Here is a 21460-nt window from a genome sequence, read left to right as displayed (position 1 = left end):
TTATGCCTACTTTTTATATCAATAGTACAACTACAATAAATATTTATTCAATTAAATAATACATCTTCCAATATGGCATATTAACATGCACAAAACTCAGAAAATGTTATGGAATTATCAATTTGAGACAATTTTACTGCCATCTATTGATCTTTTTGATCCCAGGTTTTCAGCAAGTTATTTGTTACCAAGTGTGTTTGAATAGCAATAAGAATACTGCTTCACTCAGATATTTGTACTTGATAAATTGGGATAAGATGAGTCATATGATGGTGAAACATCTTTTAGCAAACTATATTTTCAGTGAGACAAAACTAACTGCACTCCAAAAGTAACCTAACCAGTGACATGTACAATGAAATTACAACCTCTTTAGACATTTATTCACTATTTACGTAAATACAACCTAAAAATCCTATTTGCCCTACCACTAGCAACAGCATACTGCTTGGATGGCTAAAGAGACTGATCAATCATTACACCAAGATCCCTTTCTTTCATGATACTATAAAGGTTACTCTCCTTCAAATTATAATTCAAATCATGATTTGCATTATCTTGCATTTATTATACCTAGAACCCATCTGCTATTTATCTGCTAAACTCAATAAATGATCTAAATCCTTTTGTAAAGCAGAAGCATCCTCTTCACTGTTATAAATACCCAAGACCTTAATATCATCTGCAAATTTAAGTAACTTTTTGACCATTCCTTTATTTATGTCATTATGAAACAAAAAGAGAAAGGTCTAAGTTCTGAGGTATCCCACTTGTAACATTAATCCAATTTAACTGAACTCCATTTGTAACAACCCTCTTCTTTCTTCAATATAGCCACTCTTCTATTTAATTTGCTAATTTATCCTCCATACTTATACAGATATTGTTTCTTATAATCCTTTTATGTGGCACCTTGTCAAATGCTTTCTGAAATTTCAGATATACCAAACCTACACTTTTACCTCATCTAAACAGGCAGTAACTTTCACAAAGAATGTCAAAAGATTTGTAGGGCAAGATTTTCCCTATGTGAAACCATGTCAACTGTCTAATAAAATTCTAAACTTTGTTAACTTCCAATCCTCTGGTACCTGTCCACTCTGTGATAATATGAATTGCATTATTAAGGATTAGATAAAAAAAAACAGGTGTGAAAATAGAGGATGGGAAAGGTTAAATGAAATGCCTGTGATCAAGGTTGATGAAAAAAGAATGGAATAAAAGGAATAGTTAATGGTAGCGTAGATTGGAGCTGGAGTAGTTGTGAAAACCATACTTATGCCAGCCAGTAAATAAACAATCAGAAGGGCTTGGAGATAAAAACAGAGGTAAGCTGGTATTAAAGGATGTGATAAATACATCCAGATGAAGAGTACCTCTAAGAAGACATAGCCACTGAGAAAGGTGAGGATCAAGAGGCTGCTCCATTACATAAAGTTTTAAAGACAATCCATGATAAGGTTGAATACACCATGAACATGACACACAAGGGGATTATTACTGATTATGTGGGCCCAAAATATGAAATCCAATGTTTAACCCCAAAGAGAACAAGAATGTCTTGGTGATGTATAAGCTACCACTATAGGTTATCACAATGGATCATAATCAGATGATTCCTGGCATTTTTGAGAATAGGATTCAAAGTACAATATACTGCCAGAAGTTCCATGATGTTGACATAGTGAGAGACCACTGACCTAAAGCTTCCTGCTGATTGACTTGTGCCCACCTCTGCCCAGCCATGGACGAATGGATCCATGAAGATATGAAACTCCAGACAAGTGGGAAAAAAAAGAACACCCACTGATATGTGGGTGTTGTCCAACCACCAATGCAGACTGTTGACAGAGGAAGGATAAAAGTAGCATCTAATGGATCCTAGATGCAATTTCACTGATCTCATATGTGCTCAACCCAAGGGTATAAGGGCTTCTATATATTTACCACATCCCCAAAAGCAATAGGACATTGCAAGCAGCAACAGAGAAAGCAATAATGACTTGAAGAATTGAAAGCTTCATTTGTGTAGGTATAAAAAATGACTTCTCCAACTGTATTAATCAACCAACCCACATGTGGTACTATCAAATGAAGTAGATGAATATGGTGGATGGACTCTTGTTTGTAGTGAATTAACAGAAGCTAGTCATCCATATGATAGTGTAAGCACAACCCCTGAGTATGTGTATCGTAAAAAACCTTGAGTAACTGACATAGGACATACAGGGCTGAAGCAAGCCTGAAGGATAGGGCTAGAAACTGATATGGTACCCTGTGATGAATGAATCAAAGATAGCACCTTATCTGACAAGATACAGATGTATGCAGATAAGCAAATGAGGCATTATATATCTTGGCTATCTATAAACCTGGAGTAAAAACCCACCTGAGGGAGAGGAAAAACTCCACGGTGAAGCAAAGCAAAACTAAAAATTAATGAGACAGTAGAGATTTATCAGATGGTCCCAATCCCTGATTTTATTGGGTATAAAAACAGCCTGGAATAAAAATCTGAAGGTCAGTAGCTTTATGGGAGAGAAGAGGCTGTACTATCTTGGATTGATGATGACTACTGGTAGGATCCTGAGGCAGCAGGAAGGATATGGGTACCTTAAGATAATGGAGGAGGGAAAGAAAGTCGATGACAAGTCCCTCAGATAACACCAAGGTCTATGGTGAAAACATGCCATAGGTGAACAAAATTAGTAAAGAGCCCCCACTGGACTAGAACCCACAGGATAGTCACTGGTGATGTTCACAATGTGTCCATCTTCTTTGAATAATATGATGATTGGAGGAACCTATAGAGGTAGAAACTTGTAAAGGCTAGGAAGAAGCAGGACAGAAAACAGTAGCAGGGGGTTGTCTTGCCTCAGGATGAAATACCTGATATATCAAAAGAGGAAGAGTCAATCACTGTCTCAAAGATTCCACACAGGATTCTTAAGTCTCAGGAACGTCCCCGAAAAGACTTTTAAAAAAGAGAGGCAATATGTATGTCCCAAAGATAAATACGTATGAAATGAACTTGGAAAGTCTCTTTCCTTAGAAGATCTTAAAAAAGAGAAACCATATGTGTAGGGAAAAGGCTGAAGAAGACAAACATGTCATCATGTAGGTATTCAGGTAGAGGGTATCTCTCAAAAAATCCTCAGGATATTGATGGAACACCTTGAAAAAGATGTGGATGGTAGACAAGTACTATAGGAGATCAACAGGGTAAGATGAAGGTAGAAAAAGAGAAGTGGGTATCATATGTAACAAGGATTGAGAAGTATTATAAGAAATCGAGGAAAGTGATAAAACAGAACACTTCTGAGAAATCATATCCACAAAAGCCATATTTGGCCTAGAAAGACAGGGCAAAATCAGGTGGAGGAAAAAGGCTCTCAAATTTCTCCTTGTTCTGAACAACCAAACAAGCTTGGAATGTTCAAGAAAAAAATGGGCTAAATCAGGAGGAGGAGTTCAACACATATAACAATTAATCTCTTGTTGAATAACAGCAGGTAATTCCATAGTCAAGTCTCCCCACTTGTTACCTGAATAAGTGTGCTGGTAAATTGTATTACCTCTGAATGCGATAAAATTGACTTTAGAATTGATTGTTAAAGATGAATAACAAAACACACATGTGTTTGAATAAATAAATGAAAAACTGGAAAAAAAGTAAATTACTTTTGTGTTTGTGAAAATTTGAAAAAGGAGAATAACAATTCCACTTTGGAATGAATTACAAAACAGTTCAATCAATGTGGAAAAATTCACTACAATTAAAAAACATAACTGAAGAGCACAATAAAAAACATCTTGGCATAAGTACTGCCAAATGAAAAGTGAAAGATATGCATCAGAAGGGTGTGTCACATGATGATTTACATGTACGAAAACCATGTTGATCACAGGGTATGTGGGAACTCAAGGCTTGTAGCATGCAAAAAAATATTTTCACAACTGTAGAGGAAGTAATGTACTGCATCAGAAAAGAAAATTTTAAATCTAGTCTTAAGATGGAAGCATCTAGAGCTAACTAATTAGTAGTCGCATCATAACCAACTAATCAGAAACCACATAAGTCAATTACATTAATTTATTGGTTAATATGCTGTTCATTAATCCATGACATTTACAAGAAATGTCAAAAAAAAGTTGTTAGTAAATGTAGCTGTCTCTTTTCTGTCCTAATAGTCAAAATTCACAAAATAAAAATGAAAAATGTGGCATGTGCTACCAGATAATTCACTATCTGATGATGAGTAGTTGCTTGAAACATCACAAAAATAAGCTGTGTTTTCATTTAGATGTGTAAATTTATACTTCATCCTCACTTACCCAAAACAACCTTAACTGCTTTGCCCTCAAATCATAGAGCCCAACCCCTGAATCACCAAAAAAGTTGAACAAATGTAAAAGAAAAAGCTTATAAGGGTATACTTAGGCAGATCACAGATAACCGATTACAGATATTTATATAAAGCAACAAATATTTTTTTTGGTTTAGATATGCATGTCTTTACTTACACTAATAATCTAAATTACACTGACAACTAAAACACACAAATATGATAGCAATAAAACAATTACTTGAAAAGCTGAAAGAATAAAAGATAAAAATAACTGGAATCCATAAAGTTAATTCATTGTCAATTTCATAACTATTGATTTCATTGTAATTTTGATTATTTAATTACTGGAAATACTGATTTTAATTGGTTGATTATATTTGTGCCAATCATTGTAATTTGAAACACAGGTCATTTAAATAGTTCTGTTGTTAAAATAATCTAAACATTAACAATCAGAAACACTAATTATGATTAACAGGTTTAATTGTTATTTTCATTCATTAATTGATATAATTACTGCTCATAGATAATTACATCAGTTAAATTACCAAGCTCTAATTACATCTCTTTGAAGGTTAGTTTTATGGTTTTTCAAAGTTGAATACGGGTAAAACATCACATTTTCACTTTTCAAAAATCACAGCACCAAAAGAGCACAAGCACTAGATTCAAGTACCCAAATTAATACTATTATCCAAATTCTGTTATTGGTATAATTATTTAAATATACAATGTGTTGCATATAGTGTTTAACATCAAAAGAAATGTTTTGAGTATTCAAAGTGCATTTTGACACAAACATCAATCCATGTTACAGAAAGATGAAACTTTTTCAGGCCATTTGGTTCTTCCATTTTAGATTAATTTTATTTATTTTAACATAAACATTTCTGTGTGTATGTTACAAGTCTTTAGGAATTATAAATACATAATTACTTATATGTATATATATATGTGTTTGTTTGTGTGTTTCCTTATTGCCAAGCCACATAAGGCTATTTGCTGTGTCCACCAAATGGAATCAAATCTCTGATTTTAGTGTTGTAAATCTACAGACCTACCGCTGTCCCAGCGGGGAACATATACATATTTATACATACATAAATGCACAAATAATTTACAAACAAAAACCTATTGGCTTATTTAGGTCATTCCATCTATAATGTCAAAATATAAAATTAAAACACTCAAATCCAATCTTTATCATTCAAATACTTATCAAATCCACCCTACAACTCTCTTAAATTAAATGTATATGTATACACCACATCTGAGAGCAAATCATTCCAAAGGTTAAGTAATATTTGCTAATCAGTTAATCAACAGGTTAATTAACTGATTACATTTATTTAATTAATCTACTGGTACACCACACTCCCTACACCAAATACAATCAATAAGAGAACTCATGCTTACCATCTTAACTTTTACAACCATCACATTTTTGTAATGTGGTATTAACTTTCCCATTTTATTTTATGCTGTTTTGCTTTTTAAACTAATTTTCTTATTATTCTTGAGTTCATGTGATTGATCATTTTAGAGGTAAAACAGCTATATATTTGTGAAAAATATATTTTCATCTTAAAAAGAATTTCCAAAATGTTTTATAAGCATATCCTGTTTGTCAAATGAATTACTAATATATATTAAATACCCTATGAGATCACCATTGTTTGTTTTTTAAATATACAGGAACCTCACATTTATCTATTAATCAAATACATTTATAAATAATGAAAACATGTTTTGCTCTCACAAAGGTAATAATGTTTTAATTTAAAATATATCATGATTACAACTACAGATAATTAAGTAACTAATTGGGCAGTCTAATTTATTGATGTGTGTTGTTTTAATAGGATAAATAAAAATGATATTCAATAAATATTTAAAACATCACAATATTTTACAAATGCTTACCCTTGTCACCAAAGTGTAAACATATCTGATTTGATGATTTTATTTGGTGAACAAAATTTAAGAAAATTGTTCACAAGCTTACAACTCAATAAAACCACAATATGTCTATTAAAAAAACTCCAGTCACATTACTTCAGATATTTAATGGTAGGACTAGGAGACATGCATTTAAGATTAAGCAGAGTAAAAACCATTTGAAATGTGCACAATTTTATTTTTAACTTATTAATTAAAAAGGCTTCCTTTTTCTTAATGTCCATTTGTCTATTCCAGAGTCTACTGTTTTGAAGTGTTAAATTTTAGGTTTTTGCTGCAGTCTTTTCATAGATGGTTGTAAATTTAATTTTTCAAACAAGGTCAGTTTTAGTAATAGGTTGCTTTAAAAAATGGACAATGCAACAAGATTGGAGAAATTCCAGAGATGGCTTGATAAGTGTAGTACTTAGAGAGTCATGTTTCATCCTAGCAGTTATCCTCTGAAATTGTTTCAATAGATAATATTAAGTATAAAATGATAACAGCTTCTGAGCTTTATGAATACATGCTAAGAATAATGAGTGTAGTTTATATTTGAAAACATCTAAAAAAAATAAATGCTCAACTATAATTTACTTTCTATTCACTTATTATTTGTTATATTAATCTTGAAAACTGATCTAAAAATGTTTTGAGTAGTATGTATCAGGAGGATACATTCAATTATCTTTATCATCACAGTTTATAAGACAGCATTTAAAATATGAATATTAAATATGTTAAGTCAAACAATTTTAAAGTAGATAAGAATTTTACATATCTTTGGTCTTGAAAACCAATTTCATTTTAAATGGTAATTTGTCTGTTTATTGTGAATTTTTTTCCCATTTAACTGGAACATGAAATTTGATGTATTTTTTAACCATTTGTGCTTTTTATTACTTTTAATGAGGATCTCCTAAGATTGTTTTAAATTTAGAGAATTTTGTGAGTTGAAATAAAACAATTAAATAATAAAGACTTTTATAACTCACTGGAATAGATTTAGAAGAAGGCAACAAGTATGGTTGTTTCCTGAATGTGTGTTAAGCAAAGAACATTTCTGTTGTTACTTGATAGCTTTCACATTTTTAAGTCTAACATTGGAATAAACAAAAGATTGAAAAACATGATGGAACTTGTGCAAAATATAGAGCAAACTGTGATCTCTTCTTAAATGAAACAAACAGCTGCATTTTAAACAATGAGGAATCTACAGAGTCCAACTGGCTATACTGAAATAAATAAAACACTCAAAGCCAGTCCCTAACATTGAAATATTTATAAATCATTTCCTTAAACTCCTTTAAATCAATTGCAAATACCTCACTATACTTAGTTGAAGATGATGCCTATCTATGAAAAATTTGTCTCCTATTTTTATCACTTTCACCATTAAGTACAAAAAAGAAAGAGGGGAGAAAAGATGATGTATCAACACCATTAAGATTATTCACATCCAAATTATATTCATAATTGAAATTTTGATATTCCACATACAATACTTTGCATTTAATATACTTAAAAGTAATCTGTCATTTATTTGCTCATCTCACCAAGTAATCCAAATCCTTTTATAAAGCAGTCACATCCTCCTCACAACCAGCAAGACCTAAAATTTCCATGTCATCAACAAATTTGAAAAATATATTGAACATTCATTCATCCACTTGCTATGAGGTGCTATGAGTGCAAATAATAAAAATTACAATGGACCTAACACTGAACCTTGAGGCATCCCATTTGTAGCATAATACAGTTTGACTGAATTCCATTTATAACAATCTTCTACTTTCTTCTATCTAGCCAGTTTTTTATTTTATGAGACAACCTGTCCTTCATACCTGCAGAGCTTTTAACACACCTTTTACATGGTATCTTATTAAATACTTTCTGAAAAGTTAGAAATACCAAATTCATACCTGTACACTCATCTACTCTTTACAAAATATCAAAAGATTAATGAGAATAAATTTCCCTTAAAGAAACTATGCTGATAATGATTATCCAACAAAATTTTAAATTTTTGTTAAATGACTCTAAAATGTCTAAGCAAACTTTCAAAAACCCTTCCAACCCATCATTGATGTATAAACTTACAGGCCTATAATTATTAAAACAACTATTATCATTTCTTGAAAAAAGGACTGACATTAGTAAACATTAGCACCTGCCCACTATTCACAAACTCATAAAAATAGTAGTAGTTGGCTCATACACCCAATCCTTAATCACTTTCAAAGACATTGGTTAGATGTTATATGGTCCAGGAGTTTTATAATATTTAAACTTTATACAGGTTTTTTTTCTCACCAAGGTAAGAATTAATGTGGTAATTTTGTTCACATTTATAGCAACTGTTCTGGAAGGAAAATATTTCATAATATTCTGTCAGTAAAAACTGAGCAAAAAAGTAGAATTTCATAATCCATTCATCTGATAATGATCAGATATTTGGCTTCCTTTATCACCTGTCACAAACCCCAATTCCATCCAAATATCATGCTTATCTTTAATGTATTTGAAATACTCTTTACAATTAATTTTTAAATTTTAAGTCAATCCTTTTTCATACATTTTTTATTTCCTAATTTTCCATTTTGCCAGCTCTCTTTGTCTTCTATCATCCTCCCATCTCAGAATCAATTTATATTTTTTATATTTCTGATGTTTTTGTTTAATATTATTCTTTATACCCTTTATCAGCCAACCTGGATTTTTTTTGTTGAAGCCATCTTTTTTTGTCTACAAAGAACATTCCTACCTTGAATATTTTTAGTTTTTAAAATTTTATATATTTGATCAAAATTTCCAGTTCAGTTACCCAATTCTCAAAGACAATTACTGTATTAAATCTTTGAAATTTACTTTTTTGAAATCTGGAACTAAAATCTCATAACTCCATATGTAGTAAAATGTCAGTTCTGATTTAGCAATAATCACTTGAACCCAAATGTTACCAATCTCTACTCTATTAACTACTTTTTTATTATAAGTTAATAACATAATTAAAATAGTGTTGTTCTTAACAATATCCCTAACCAATTGTTGAAGAAAAACATCCTGGACAGTTTTTAAACCTGTCTCCCTCATGATTTGGCTCCAACATTTGCATAAAATTAAAATTTTGCATAATTATAACCTCATTAAATGTTGAATTATTTGTCTCACTTCAGTGTTTCTCATTACTTTTCATCAGTTTCATCTAATGATCCATAAAAAAAAACTCCAACTAAAAGTTTTCTCCTGTAACTACCACTTACAGAAACCCAAACAGATTTAACATTAGCTTTGATATCAAGTTGAACAGGCTGTGACTCACATTTATGTATAAAGCCACTTTTCTCCATTTTATCAGAACTCTTATTCCCATTAAATATCATATAATCTTTCATTTCAGAAATTCCTGTCATCACAACTGCCTACATTTAGCCAGATTTTAGTTATTACCAATTTAGTGACATAATTTAGACTACTATTGTAACTTATTCCCAGACTATACACCTCTCTACATCTTAATTTTTCTTCATTATTCTGGCCATCTCCACTGTATAATCTAAGTTGCTCTTACAGTTGAGTTAATAGCCCTTACAAACAAGCCAATATTTACCCTATTCAAGTATAAACCATCTATTCCAAATAGTTCCTTTTTCCCATTGAACTGAACATTCAAATCCAACCAGTCAACCTGTTTGTCTACTATTGAACCCTACTGATAAATTATAATTTCATCCATTTCCACAGTTATGTCTTTATAGTATCTCTGACAGAATTGAGCTATTATGGCCCTTTTCTTTGAATGCCTTTATTATTGTCTGGTACTTGAAAATAAGCTCCTCTGACCTAACCTCCCTTAATTACTAGTGCCTGCAAGCACTACAAAGTGTGCATCACTGCTAGCACTATTTACTATATCACTTGCTCTGCTACATATACCCTTTACCCCTGTCATTGATAGAATAATGTCATTCTTTTCCCCCTATTATCCTCCCTACAGACAACCATATCCACAAGACATGCTAAATAATCCCCTATAATAATAATCACACATTTTCATTCCTATCCCTATCAGCCCCTTTTGTTATTCATCCTTCCTGAAGTTCAACATCTGCAGAAACTAAAGGCTGAAATCTGTTACTTGACAGAACATGCTCATTATAGCTTAATTTTCTCTTTCAGTTCTGTTGCCATTTCCTCTTCTATTTATTTATAGTCTCTTTAGAGCAGCCTCTAGTTTCTCCTCTAACCTACAAACTCTACTTACAAGTTGTACAACTTTACTTTTCTTAAATATACATCAGCCCTACATTCCCAAATTAAACCCACTACTTGTAACTTGTGAGTGCTTAACACTTACACTACTCTTAACCAATAACTAAGTCAATCTAAAGCACTAATCAAGACTAAAAAGAAAGAGGTTTGAATGCAAGCACTGCCAATTATGAAGTGGTAGTTTAGTAGAGGCACACAGAGGGAGTCACGTGTCACATAAGAGTACAATGTTCCTATTGGTGAAGAAGTTATGCATGATAATTTGTATGATAGACACACATTGGAAGTATTTGACTTCTATAGGAGGTTGCAGAAGTCTTGTGACGTGTAAAATAAAGTCCATATATAGAGGGCAATAGCAAATGGGAATAGCTAATCTTTGAGCAGAGAGAAATACAATATCAGAATAACAATTTAAGTCAGATTGCACTTACTAAGTCAAACTGTAAATTAACTAGTATTAAACTGTATATAAACTTAACACCAAATCCTGTATTAACCCCTAAAGTGCAGATTTTTTTGTTTATTGAAAATGACAGTGCAGAAATCAATTGGGTGCATTCTGCAGGCTATTGCTTGACAGATATTTAAAGCACACCATATGACATGCTCTGCAATTGCTTGTCAGTTTCCAATTACACCATGTGGCACATTCCACAACTGCTTGTCAGTTTCCAATTACACCATATGGCATGTTCCTCAGCTAAGAAGCCAATCAATGTTTAAGCCACTAATTATCAATGAAATACCATAGCTAACACTAGTGAAAACTACTTATCTCAATCTATTACTTAATATCTTTATTACCCTACAAAACCAATACTAGTAGCAGTAACCTAAATATAAAGAAACAAAATTACCTAATGATCTAGTACTAATATTAATGTCATAACTTTAAACTTAGATGTACATGTAGCAATAAACTCCAATCCCAACTAAACTGCCTAAAATACACCAAAACAAGAACTCCAGGGTTTAAAACTGTTGAAATAATACTTACATTTTCCAAAAGAATATTACAACCTACAACTACATTTACATCTTTGTTTCCAGGTTCAGACCTTCTGTCTGCTATTTTTTAGAGCTTCCTCTACAGTAAGGAACATTTCTATAAAATATGAAGTACCTTAGCTATTAGAATGATTCTGTGGATGAAAGGATTATCTTATAAAGATAAGTTACAATCAGAATTCACCTCTGTGCATTACTGTTTTACTATATACTATCCTAATTAATGTATGTAAAATTAAAGACTTGCAGAATTACTGCACCAGTATTCCGATTAGTATTTCCCAATGTCACAATACCTCTTTGACCTGAGTTGTATAATCATGAAGTGTATAACAAATGACAATGAAAAACTCCTTCTCTGAAACCCCCGATTGTAATTCATATAGATGTAACCTCTTTACTATTATTCTTAACTTCTTCAACCCCAAAGACTGAAGTTTATTTTTTATATAGACTCAATCCACTGTCTCTTAAAAAGTCTGTCATTATTAAGTACTTTATAACTTGAAATTTCAACATAAACTATTAAAAATATTCTCCAAATCTAACTATGTTCAATAGTTCCTACTATTTCATACTCTTCCATTTCAACTAAAGCACTGAAATCATGCATTTGGTTCCTTTTAACACTAAAGTAGTAACAAATGAGCTTATTTTTTATCATACTCTGTTTATATTTAAACCTGACAAGATAAAAGGTTTACAAGAAACAGCTGGATGATAATGATAAATTATTATTTTTAGTATGTTAAGGCACTATGTTAAAATAGAGATTGGAATCCTAAGAGAGTAACCATCAAGAAATTTACACAGTTGGGGGTTCTCTCATCAAGTATATGTTATTGGTAATGTTAGGTAGCTAAATGCCTGAGAATTAGATAATTGCTAATATTACTCCAATTTTTAAATTGGGTTATGAGAAATGCCCAAGAAATTATAAGCAAATTAAACTTCAGTTCCGAGAAAAAAAAATTTAAGTCTACTTTGCAAAATAAAGCTTTGTAAAACCATTTAATGGAATATGGTATTATAACACAAAATAAACATGGTTTTGCCAAAGGAAAACTTTACTTTAGTACTTCATTACTAGTTAGATGGATGACGGAAAGAATGTGTACTCTTGTATTTGAGATTTTCTTAAAGGTTTTGATAAAGTTCTATGCTTTACTATGCTGTTATGCTATCTGTTGGATGGATGATGACAAGGGTGTTTACTTTTGTACTTAATATTATATTTAAACTAAAAAGGTTTGATAAAGTCCCAGGAAAAAGATTAACTAAGAAAAGAACAATGACTGGAGTTGGAAATAGAACAGCTAACTGGTTAAGAGGATGTAAATCGTTGTTATTAACTATGTACGCAAGAGTGTGTGTTGGGTAAAGTCAAAATGTGCATGCTCTGAAATTTTACAAAGTGCCATTGAATATAGTATTATAAATCTGATGTTAGAGTAAACTTTTCATGATGCATTAATATTGCTACTTTCACAACAGTTCAAATTAAACTAGCAAAACATCAAACACAATACACAGGAATAATAATAAAAACACTTCAAGACATATATTTATGAGATTACTGAGGTTATGCACATACAATTTTTAAACTATACAACTGACAAAATATTTTTCTTCTCCAAATGAACATCACCCTGATCTCTGATTTGGTACAGTCTATGACAGATTTGACAATGACATTTCACAAATATTTGAAATAACAGTAAACATTATTTCAACAATACAGGGTTGGTCACTTTCATTTAATACTAACATTAAAAAAAGGCTCAAACTTTGCCTCAGGGGTCAGTATTTGGACCTTTATTTTTCTCACGTACATTAATGATAAGCTATAAAAGTGTGCTGATGATAATAAGCTCTTGCACATTTCTCAGTTGATGAGACATTACAGAATAACTTGAATCAACTAGTAATCTAGCAAAATATTTGGGAAATGACCCTTAACTATAATCATTGCAAGGTAATACATGAAGTGTATCAAAGTTGCAAGGAAAAGTTAATACAGAAGAGAACAAAGGCACATCTGAAGAAAGTATCTTGGCACTGTGATGGTTAAGCTACAAACCATTAAACAGTTAAGTCAAACAGCTACAACTTTCTGTTGCATATTCCATAAGAAATCTTTTAAAACTAAAACGAATTAATATATACTAAGAGAAAAGATTTAACTTTAGATTTTGATCATCTTACTGTTAGTCCTCAAGTTCCACAAGTATTAATAACATTGTTATGTGACATTGTAGTGACAGTCACTTACCCGAAGGAATGAACGCTGCCTTGCTAAAAATGTAAGCATGGTTTCCCTACGAAGATAGATAATTGTTTTCACGGCAACCATTAATCCTGAGCTAATAAAAATAGGGCCAACAAGCCACATGTGTCCTAAACTCGAAAACATATTATCACTATCATCTAGGGCCAGTATTGTAATAACGGAACCCACCGTAAACAAAACGATGGCCAAGGTAAAGTAGCAATATGAAGTACAATTACAAATCATAGTATTCGCACCGTTAGGATCCATATTTTCATTTCTTCTTCTGTTTGTTGCACGCCTATTCTGATCTCGATCGTCCATTTCTCTATTTTTGATTTTGACTCACATAAAATTATAACGAGTTGTCCATCTATCTCGTAAACATTAGTAGCAACGTTACACTATTATTATCAACACAGTAAACATGTCAAACAAGTAGCTATCAATGCGCATGTCACATTCTTTACGTCATTGCCCATCCTTACCTGACATTTTTCTGTCATGTGGAAAACCAAGTTTGCTCGTTTCAGAGCAATGTCAAATTGGCAGAGATGTCGTTAGGTGCTAAAAATATTTGGTGTCCGGGAAAATATACGCAGGAATTTTCGGCGTTTCTTGTTTGTTTGTTTGTTTTGAATTTCGCACAAAGCTACTCGAGGGCAATCTGTGCTCGCCGTCCCTAATTTAGCAGTGTAAGACTAGAGGGAAGGCAGCTAGTCATCACCACCCACCGCCAACTCTTGGGCTACTCTTTTACCAACGAATAGTGGGATTGACCGTCACATTATAACGCCCCCACGACTGAAAGAGCGAGCATGTTTGGCGCTACGGGGATGCGAACCCGCTACCCTCAGATTACGAGTCACACGCCTTAACACGCTTGGCCATGCTTTCGGAGTTTCAATGTGATAACGATCATAGTTTTCTCTTCTAATTTTTTGGCCAGATGGTCAGTGTACTTGACTCGTAATCTGAGAGTCGCGGGTTCGATTCCCCGTCACACAAAACATGCTCGTCCTTTCAGCCGTGAGAACGTTATAATGTTAAGGTCAATCCCACTATTCATTGGTAAAAGAGTAGACAACGAGTTGGCGGTGATGACTAGCTGCCTTCTCTCTAGTCTTGCAATGCTAAATTAGGGACGGCTAACGCAAATAGGCCTCGTGTAGTTTTACGCGAAATTCAAAAACAAACAAACTAACTAATCTAATTTTTCAAAACACCAACTAGGGTTTGGGGGCATGTGTCCATATGTACCAGCGCCTAATGACGCTTCTGCATATCGGACTATCTGCTATGTTTACTATAGGGAATCGAACTCGAGATTTTTGCGTTATAACTTCATAGACTTACCACTCTTCCACCAAAGGACTCGGCCTGGCATGGCCTACCGCGTAAGTCGTGCGACTCGTAATGCGAGGGTCGCGAGTTCGCGCCCGCGTCGTGCCAAAACATGCTCGCCCTCCCAGCCGTGGGGGCGTTATAATGTGACGGTCAATCCCACTATTCGTTGGTACAAGAGTAGCCCAAGAGTTGGCGGTGGGTGGTGATGACTAGCTGCCTTCCCTCTAGTCTTACACTGCTAAATTAGGGACGGCTAGCACAGATAGCCCTCGAGTGGCTTTGTGCGAAATTCCAAAAACCAAAGGACTTAGAAATAAGTGAACAAATGGAAGAGAAAATTTCGACTGTGGAAATGGAGTTTGTGGTCAGATCTTATACTTAAACAGTGTATAAATATTTTATTTATTTTGAAAAAGGCAAATCGTTTCAGTACATCAAGATCTGCATTAGTTTGAAATATAAATAAGACTGTATGATAAAATTATCCATTAAATGTAAAACACAAGCTATCTATCACTGGCCTCGGGCGCTCGAATCGTAATCTGAGGATTGCAGGTTCGAATCCCCGTAACACCAAGCATTCTTGCCCTTCATCCGTGGGGAACGTTATAATTTTACGGTCAATCCCATTATTCATTGGGAAAAGAGTAGCCCTTGAGTTGACAGTAGGTTAACTAGCCGCCTTCCATTCAGTCTTACAGTGTAAAATTAGGGACGGGTAGCTCGCGTGTAGCTTTGCGCCAAATTCAAAACAAATATCTCTTCCAGAATACATGTGCTACCAACGTCAGTTTTGATCATTCTATATGAAAAATTGAGAGGATATTTATTTTTAGAAAATGGTAAATTGCTTTATACGATTGACCTCGCTGTATGATTATGGTCTTTATAGCAATGTTAATGTCACAAAATATATAAAAATAGGCCACATCTACAACGACAATATCTTCTGTTGAAGAACTTGGTGATACTACTATCAAAACAGAACGACTCTTAACAATGTCTACCTAGACCAACAATAATTTATCCCCATTTGTGAAATAGTCTCTCACTATTATTGGTATGAATCATACTAAATCTCTTCTAGTCCTCTTTTTTCAGGTCAACGAGGCTCTCTCTAAATTTAAACTTTAAAAATCCAATAACATTAAAATGAAAACTGCACAGTGACGAAGAGTTGATACACATTTTTATTAAGCCTGCGAAATATTTACACAAAATTCATTGGTGTAACTAGGTGCTGAGTATTTTTACGTCAAGGATGTATTTGACTGTTTTTGAGTGAAATTATCACATGTTGTGCTGAACAATAGAGTAGAAAAAAATTATATCATTAATTATCTTTTTAACCTGTGTGGACTTTTGACAAAAAAAAGACAATTACTTAAAGCTTTGGATAACATTGTTGAGATTAATTGTCGAATGACCACTTGAGTATACCTTTGAATTGTTTTAATATATTACTTTGAAACAAGTGGACTGTGTGGTCTTTGTTGAGATTTATTGCCAACAAGTTACAAACATCCACTGTAAAATGTGTTTGTATGGTTTTTTTTCTTAAAACAAAGCCACATCGGGCAATCTGCTGAGCTAACCGATGGAAATCGAACCCCTGATTTTAGCATCGTAAATCCGTAGACTTACCGAATACTAGCGGGGGACCCACTGTAAAGAATCCTATCCATCCATATATATATATATGTATAAACTTAACATTGGTGAGCCAGCCAGGATTATACAATGGTAAATGGTGATAGAAAAAGACGTGAGCGCAGCTGTAATGATGGCGAAAATATTGTAGGGGTAACAACCATGTTATATATCACAATATCGCCCGAATTTGATAAGGGATAATGAAGGGTAAGCAACCTGGGCTCAAAAGATAGCAGTGTGTGAAAGTTTGTTAAATAACAGCAAGGCCTAGAAAAACAAGAAAGTTAATAGAGTAAATCAGAAGAGAAAATATTAATATAAATTGAGAAAGAAGAAAAGAGAGAATAAGAGTACGAATTGAGATTTCGAACTCAATCAACAGAAAGATGAATGAGTCAAAAATGACAGTGGAGTAGTGACAGTTGGCCCAAACTGCCAAAACTTAATGAGCAGAAAGACAATAATGATACTTTTCTAGAAAGAAATGAAAGATTTTCCTAAAGTCAGAACTTGGACAAAGACAACTAGATAGTCCATCCCAGCCCTTCAATTACATGTGGTATGTTATCAGAAGATGTTAAGGACTACGACAAGTTAAAATTAGCTGAAATTATTTGAACTTACAGGAGAAGATTTTGATAGAAGTTAAGTAAAATTAAACCTGATGCTGGAGAAACTGTGTTTTAGTTTATGACACATCTATAGTAATGCTTCACAAAATTAACTGGCATGGCTAAGTGTAAAGATAGTTTTGTAGGACTGGCAGGTCTATTAACAGTTCTTTATCATGAGCTTCACTGTTCTTAAAAGAGAGAGCAGAAAATTTGGACAAAAATGACCAAGCAGGCAGAATAATATATGTAAGACTGTGAGGTGAGTAGAACTGGCAAGTCCAAGAATAATCGGATAAAGAAAACCACGAGTGACTGAGAAGATGCATGATGCCACCGAAGGTGATAAGAAATTAATGGTCAAAATAGAGAAGAGATGTTATGCTTTTTGTAAACAATGGGCAAATTGTGAGTGTCACCAACAAGTAACTACAGAAATCTCAATATAAAGCAGCTACAGGTACCTATAAAGATGGTACTGGCAAGAAATAAGAAAAAAACTGTCACCATGGGTACCACTAGCAGAAGAAACATAATAGAGACAGCTCATCAATTTTATCACAAGAAGTGTCATCTACATGAATAAATAGTGCACCATTGGTGGTCAGCTCAAGTTAGCAAATGGCCCAACAGTGCCAATGAGTGGTGGTCAAAGTATGTGATAGACATTGGGAGGTGTCAGCAAACCACAACATGCCAGTAGCTGAAGAATATGTTTAGGAGCAATAAAGTGAAAGTCCTACAAGACACCTGGTGCAGCAGTGCAGCAATGAGAACCATTTTAATATCTGATGGCTAGATAACACACAAGGAACATCTGTGTGTGCTAATTAATAGGACAGTGAAAAAAATATCTCACAGCAGGAAGAAAAGTGGAAACCACTATGTGTGAGAACTTGAGATCATGTGTTGAAAGATATTGTAGTTGTTTGTTATTAATCACAAAGGTACGCAAAAGGCTATCTGTGCTGTGCTCCCCACGAGTATTGAAACCCGATTTTTAGCAGTGTCAGTCTGAAGACATACCACTGTGCAATAAGGGGTATGTTTAAAGCACCTGCCTATGACTTGGTGATTGACAATATACTAGACAGAAGAAGTGTGGATGAACTATACAGAAATAAGATTAATGAGATACATGAAGTTACCACAAGAGCTCAAAAGAAGAAGAGCACGCAAAACAGCAAGCCTCTGCATGTCTCAAATGGCAATATCCTCAATATAGGTCTATAGGAACTGAAAGAAGCCCAAGACCAAGAACTTACAAAACAGAGGACTAGAAGGGGTGCTGAACTAGATCTATCAAAGAAATTCTACTCCGAATGTAAACAGATCATAATACAAACAGAATACTGGATTAAAGGGATAAAGTTGGTACAGAAGTTGAATGTTTGGAAACACCTAGAATTAAAGAAGACAGTAGACAGAATCACTAACAACTTCTACTGGTCAAGAGTAATTGGAGATGTAACCAAATTCTGAAAGTCACGTGATATCTGCCAAAGGATAAAACCTAGAGGGAAGGTAGTTAAGATGCTACTGAGCAAAATATTTTTCATAGAAGAACAATTCAGCAGCGTAACTGAATATTTGATCAGACCACAAATGTCTGTGTTTGACGAAAGCAATCAGTATGTGCTGACAGTAGTCGACTAGGTGTCACGTTACCCAGAAGCTATAGTATTGCAAAAGATATAGATTGATAGAGCAACAGAAGCTTTTCTAAATGTGCAGAGTAGCCTTTCCAAAAGGAGTCTCGAGTGAAAATTTACCTCATAAGCATTAGTCAGCTCATTATCATCCCACACAATCCCAGATGTAATGGACTTAGTTAGGGAGTCAATAGAGTCTCAAAGACCATACTAAAGAAGGTTTACCAAGAGACACCACGTAACTAGAACAGGTATCTGAAGGCAGTACTATTTGTTTACTGAGAAGTCCCACAAGAAAGTACAAGTTTTTTACCCTTTGAGTTACCGTATGGAAGAACAGTATGAGGTCCAATGCAGATATTGAAAAGCTGTGTAAAGAGAAGAAGAATCAGAAGTGAGAAAAATATACTAGTACATGTTAGATTTCAGAAAATGACTGGAGGAGACCCGTCAACTTTCTTGAGAGAGTTTGTATACTTCTCAAGAAAATCAGAAGCACTTTTATAACAAGGCCAGGGATTGACATTTTAAGGTCGGACAGGAGGTCTTGGTTCTGCTCTCCCAAACAACAATAAATTTGCCCTGAAATGAAAGTGACCTTTTGAAGTGTGGGACGCTGTTAACATAATAGATTATAAGATATACCGAGCCAAAATGTTGAAAAAATTACTTTGAAAGGAAAGAAGACAGCTCCTGCCTGCTTTAGAATAGGACAGTGTTTCTGTCTCTATAATAGAGCCTTTTTCGAGTAAAATAAGATGACTTTAACATAGAGATCGAAACGTCGCCATCACACTATAAACGTATAAAAGCAATTTATTAAAGCCAAATCCCTACTAAGTCTATATAGCTTTAAAATTTATTTATTTACAAGGTTTATTTATTTACAAATGAACATTGCAGATGTGGTTGTCTTAGAAGCAGGACTAGAAGACATTGGCTTGGCAATGGAAGATGAAGACCTACGAAGCCTAAACCCCCTTGGTTAAGATGAGATGTACAAATCTTCAACGTCAGTGAACTGACTGGCAAGCAGAGGAAAAAAAGCTACAAGATCTACTATTCCAGTATGCAGGGAATTTTACAGATAAACCAAGCAAGACGGACCTAGTGCAATACAAGGTTGAGACGAGGACCAGGGATCCAGTCAAGGTGAAGTCTTACCAGATGCCCTAAGTGATGATAGACATGGTCAAGCACGAGTCGAAGAAATGCTAAAAGCTGAAGTAATTGAGTCTTCGAATTCAGCTTACTGTTCAATTGTAATCGTGAAGAACAGGAATGGCTTAAATTGCATCTGCATAAACATAAAAACGTTGAGACTCGTGGCTGAATTCAACTCTAAAACTATGAAAAATTCAAGAACTATCTCTACAGGAAGAAGTTCGTCATCCAGATGGACCATCAGCCATTTGCATACACATGGAGATGCAAAATCGACAATGCGAAAATCATGGGGTAGATGTTGTATCTCCAAAACTATCGGCTCTACATTGAAGCCATGAAAGGGGCTGCAAATATTGGTGTAGACTATATGTATAGATTTTATAATGAATTGAAAAGAGCCCTGGTATTTAGTATAAAAATATTGTAAATACTTTTTGAAGAGGTTCTTATTGTTTGATATACATTTCTGTTTAAGTGCAACATGAGTGTTAAATTTAGTTACATTTAGAAGCAATAGTTTATCACAGGTTTATTTATGTAACTATATACAAATCATACATTGCGTTGCTCAGTTGTTGTGAATTCGCGCTTGTTGTATTTTTGCACTATGCGACTAGAATCGTTTAAGTTTTTTCGTTGTTTGAATATGACTGCATCGTATTATAATGAAGAGTGTAAAATGTTCAAAGCCTGTATCAGCGTATACTCATGGAAAATGCAATTCAAAAAAGATAGACAATTAATCATTTAGCTAGATTGTATTTCTGTAAGTTTTATCCATTAAGAGCTTATGATGGCCCTTTTCTCATAATAGATTATCGTAAACTGTATTGTAACAACAGAAAAGATAAGAATAAATTGTCAAACAAACCTGTATGGATTTTTAATGGAAATAGACAATTATTTAAAGCTGTGGCTACTACTGTGGTGACTAACTGTGTAATGGACATTTGTTTATATGCTCGCCTTTTTTTAACATATTATTTTAAAACAAATGGGCTATATGATGTTGATATATTGTTGAAATTTATCGAAAACAAGCAACAGACATCTATTGCAAAATAATTCTGCCCATTATTATATAAAACGTGACATGTTATGAGATTTAATTATCGACTGTCTGTTTAGATAACAGTATTTCTGCATCCATTTCTAAGTTGTGTATCAGCTACATCCACCATGTTACAGGGT

General features: G+C 33.6%; 1 protein-coding gene across 10 annotated transcripts in view; it reads right to left on the bottom strand.

Annotated features, from left to right (window-relative positions):
• The window catches only part of LOC143255259 (uncharacterized), a 71170-nt gene extending 56824 nt beyond the window's left edge, over nt 1-14346 (bottom strand). For 4 of the 10 annotated variants that reach the window (XM_076510654.1, XM_076510657.1, XM_076510656.1 and 1 more), the window contains exon 1: nt 13843-14325. In XM_076510654.1, coding sequence (XP_076366769.1) covers nt 13843-14163 — 321 coding nt within the window. In that variant the 5' untranslated portion in view covers nt 14164-14325. Of the gene's footprint in view, nt 1-13842 lie in introns of all 10 variants that reach the window. The other 6 variants (XM_076510660.1, XM_076510661.1, XM_076510658.1 and 3 more) reach the window with 6 other exon arrangements.
• Between the last annotated feature and the right edge of the window lie 7114 nt (nt 14347-21460).

This window comes from Tachypleus tridentatus, chromosome 7 (genome assembly GCF_004210375.1).
Source record: "Tachypleus tridentatus isolate NWPU-2018 chromosome 7, ASM421037v1, whole genome shotgun sequence".
Taxonomy (NCBI): domain Eukaryota; kingdom Metazoa; phylum Arthropoda; class Merostomata; order Xiphosura; family Limulidae; genus Tachypleus; species Tachypleus tridentatus.
Note: the sequence above shows the minus strand (reverse complement) of the source record. Positions and strands in the feature narration are given on the sequence as shown.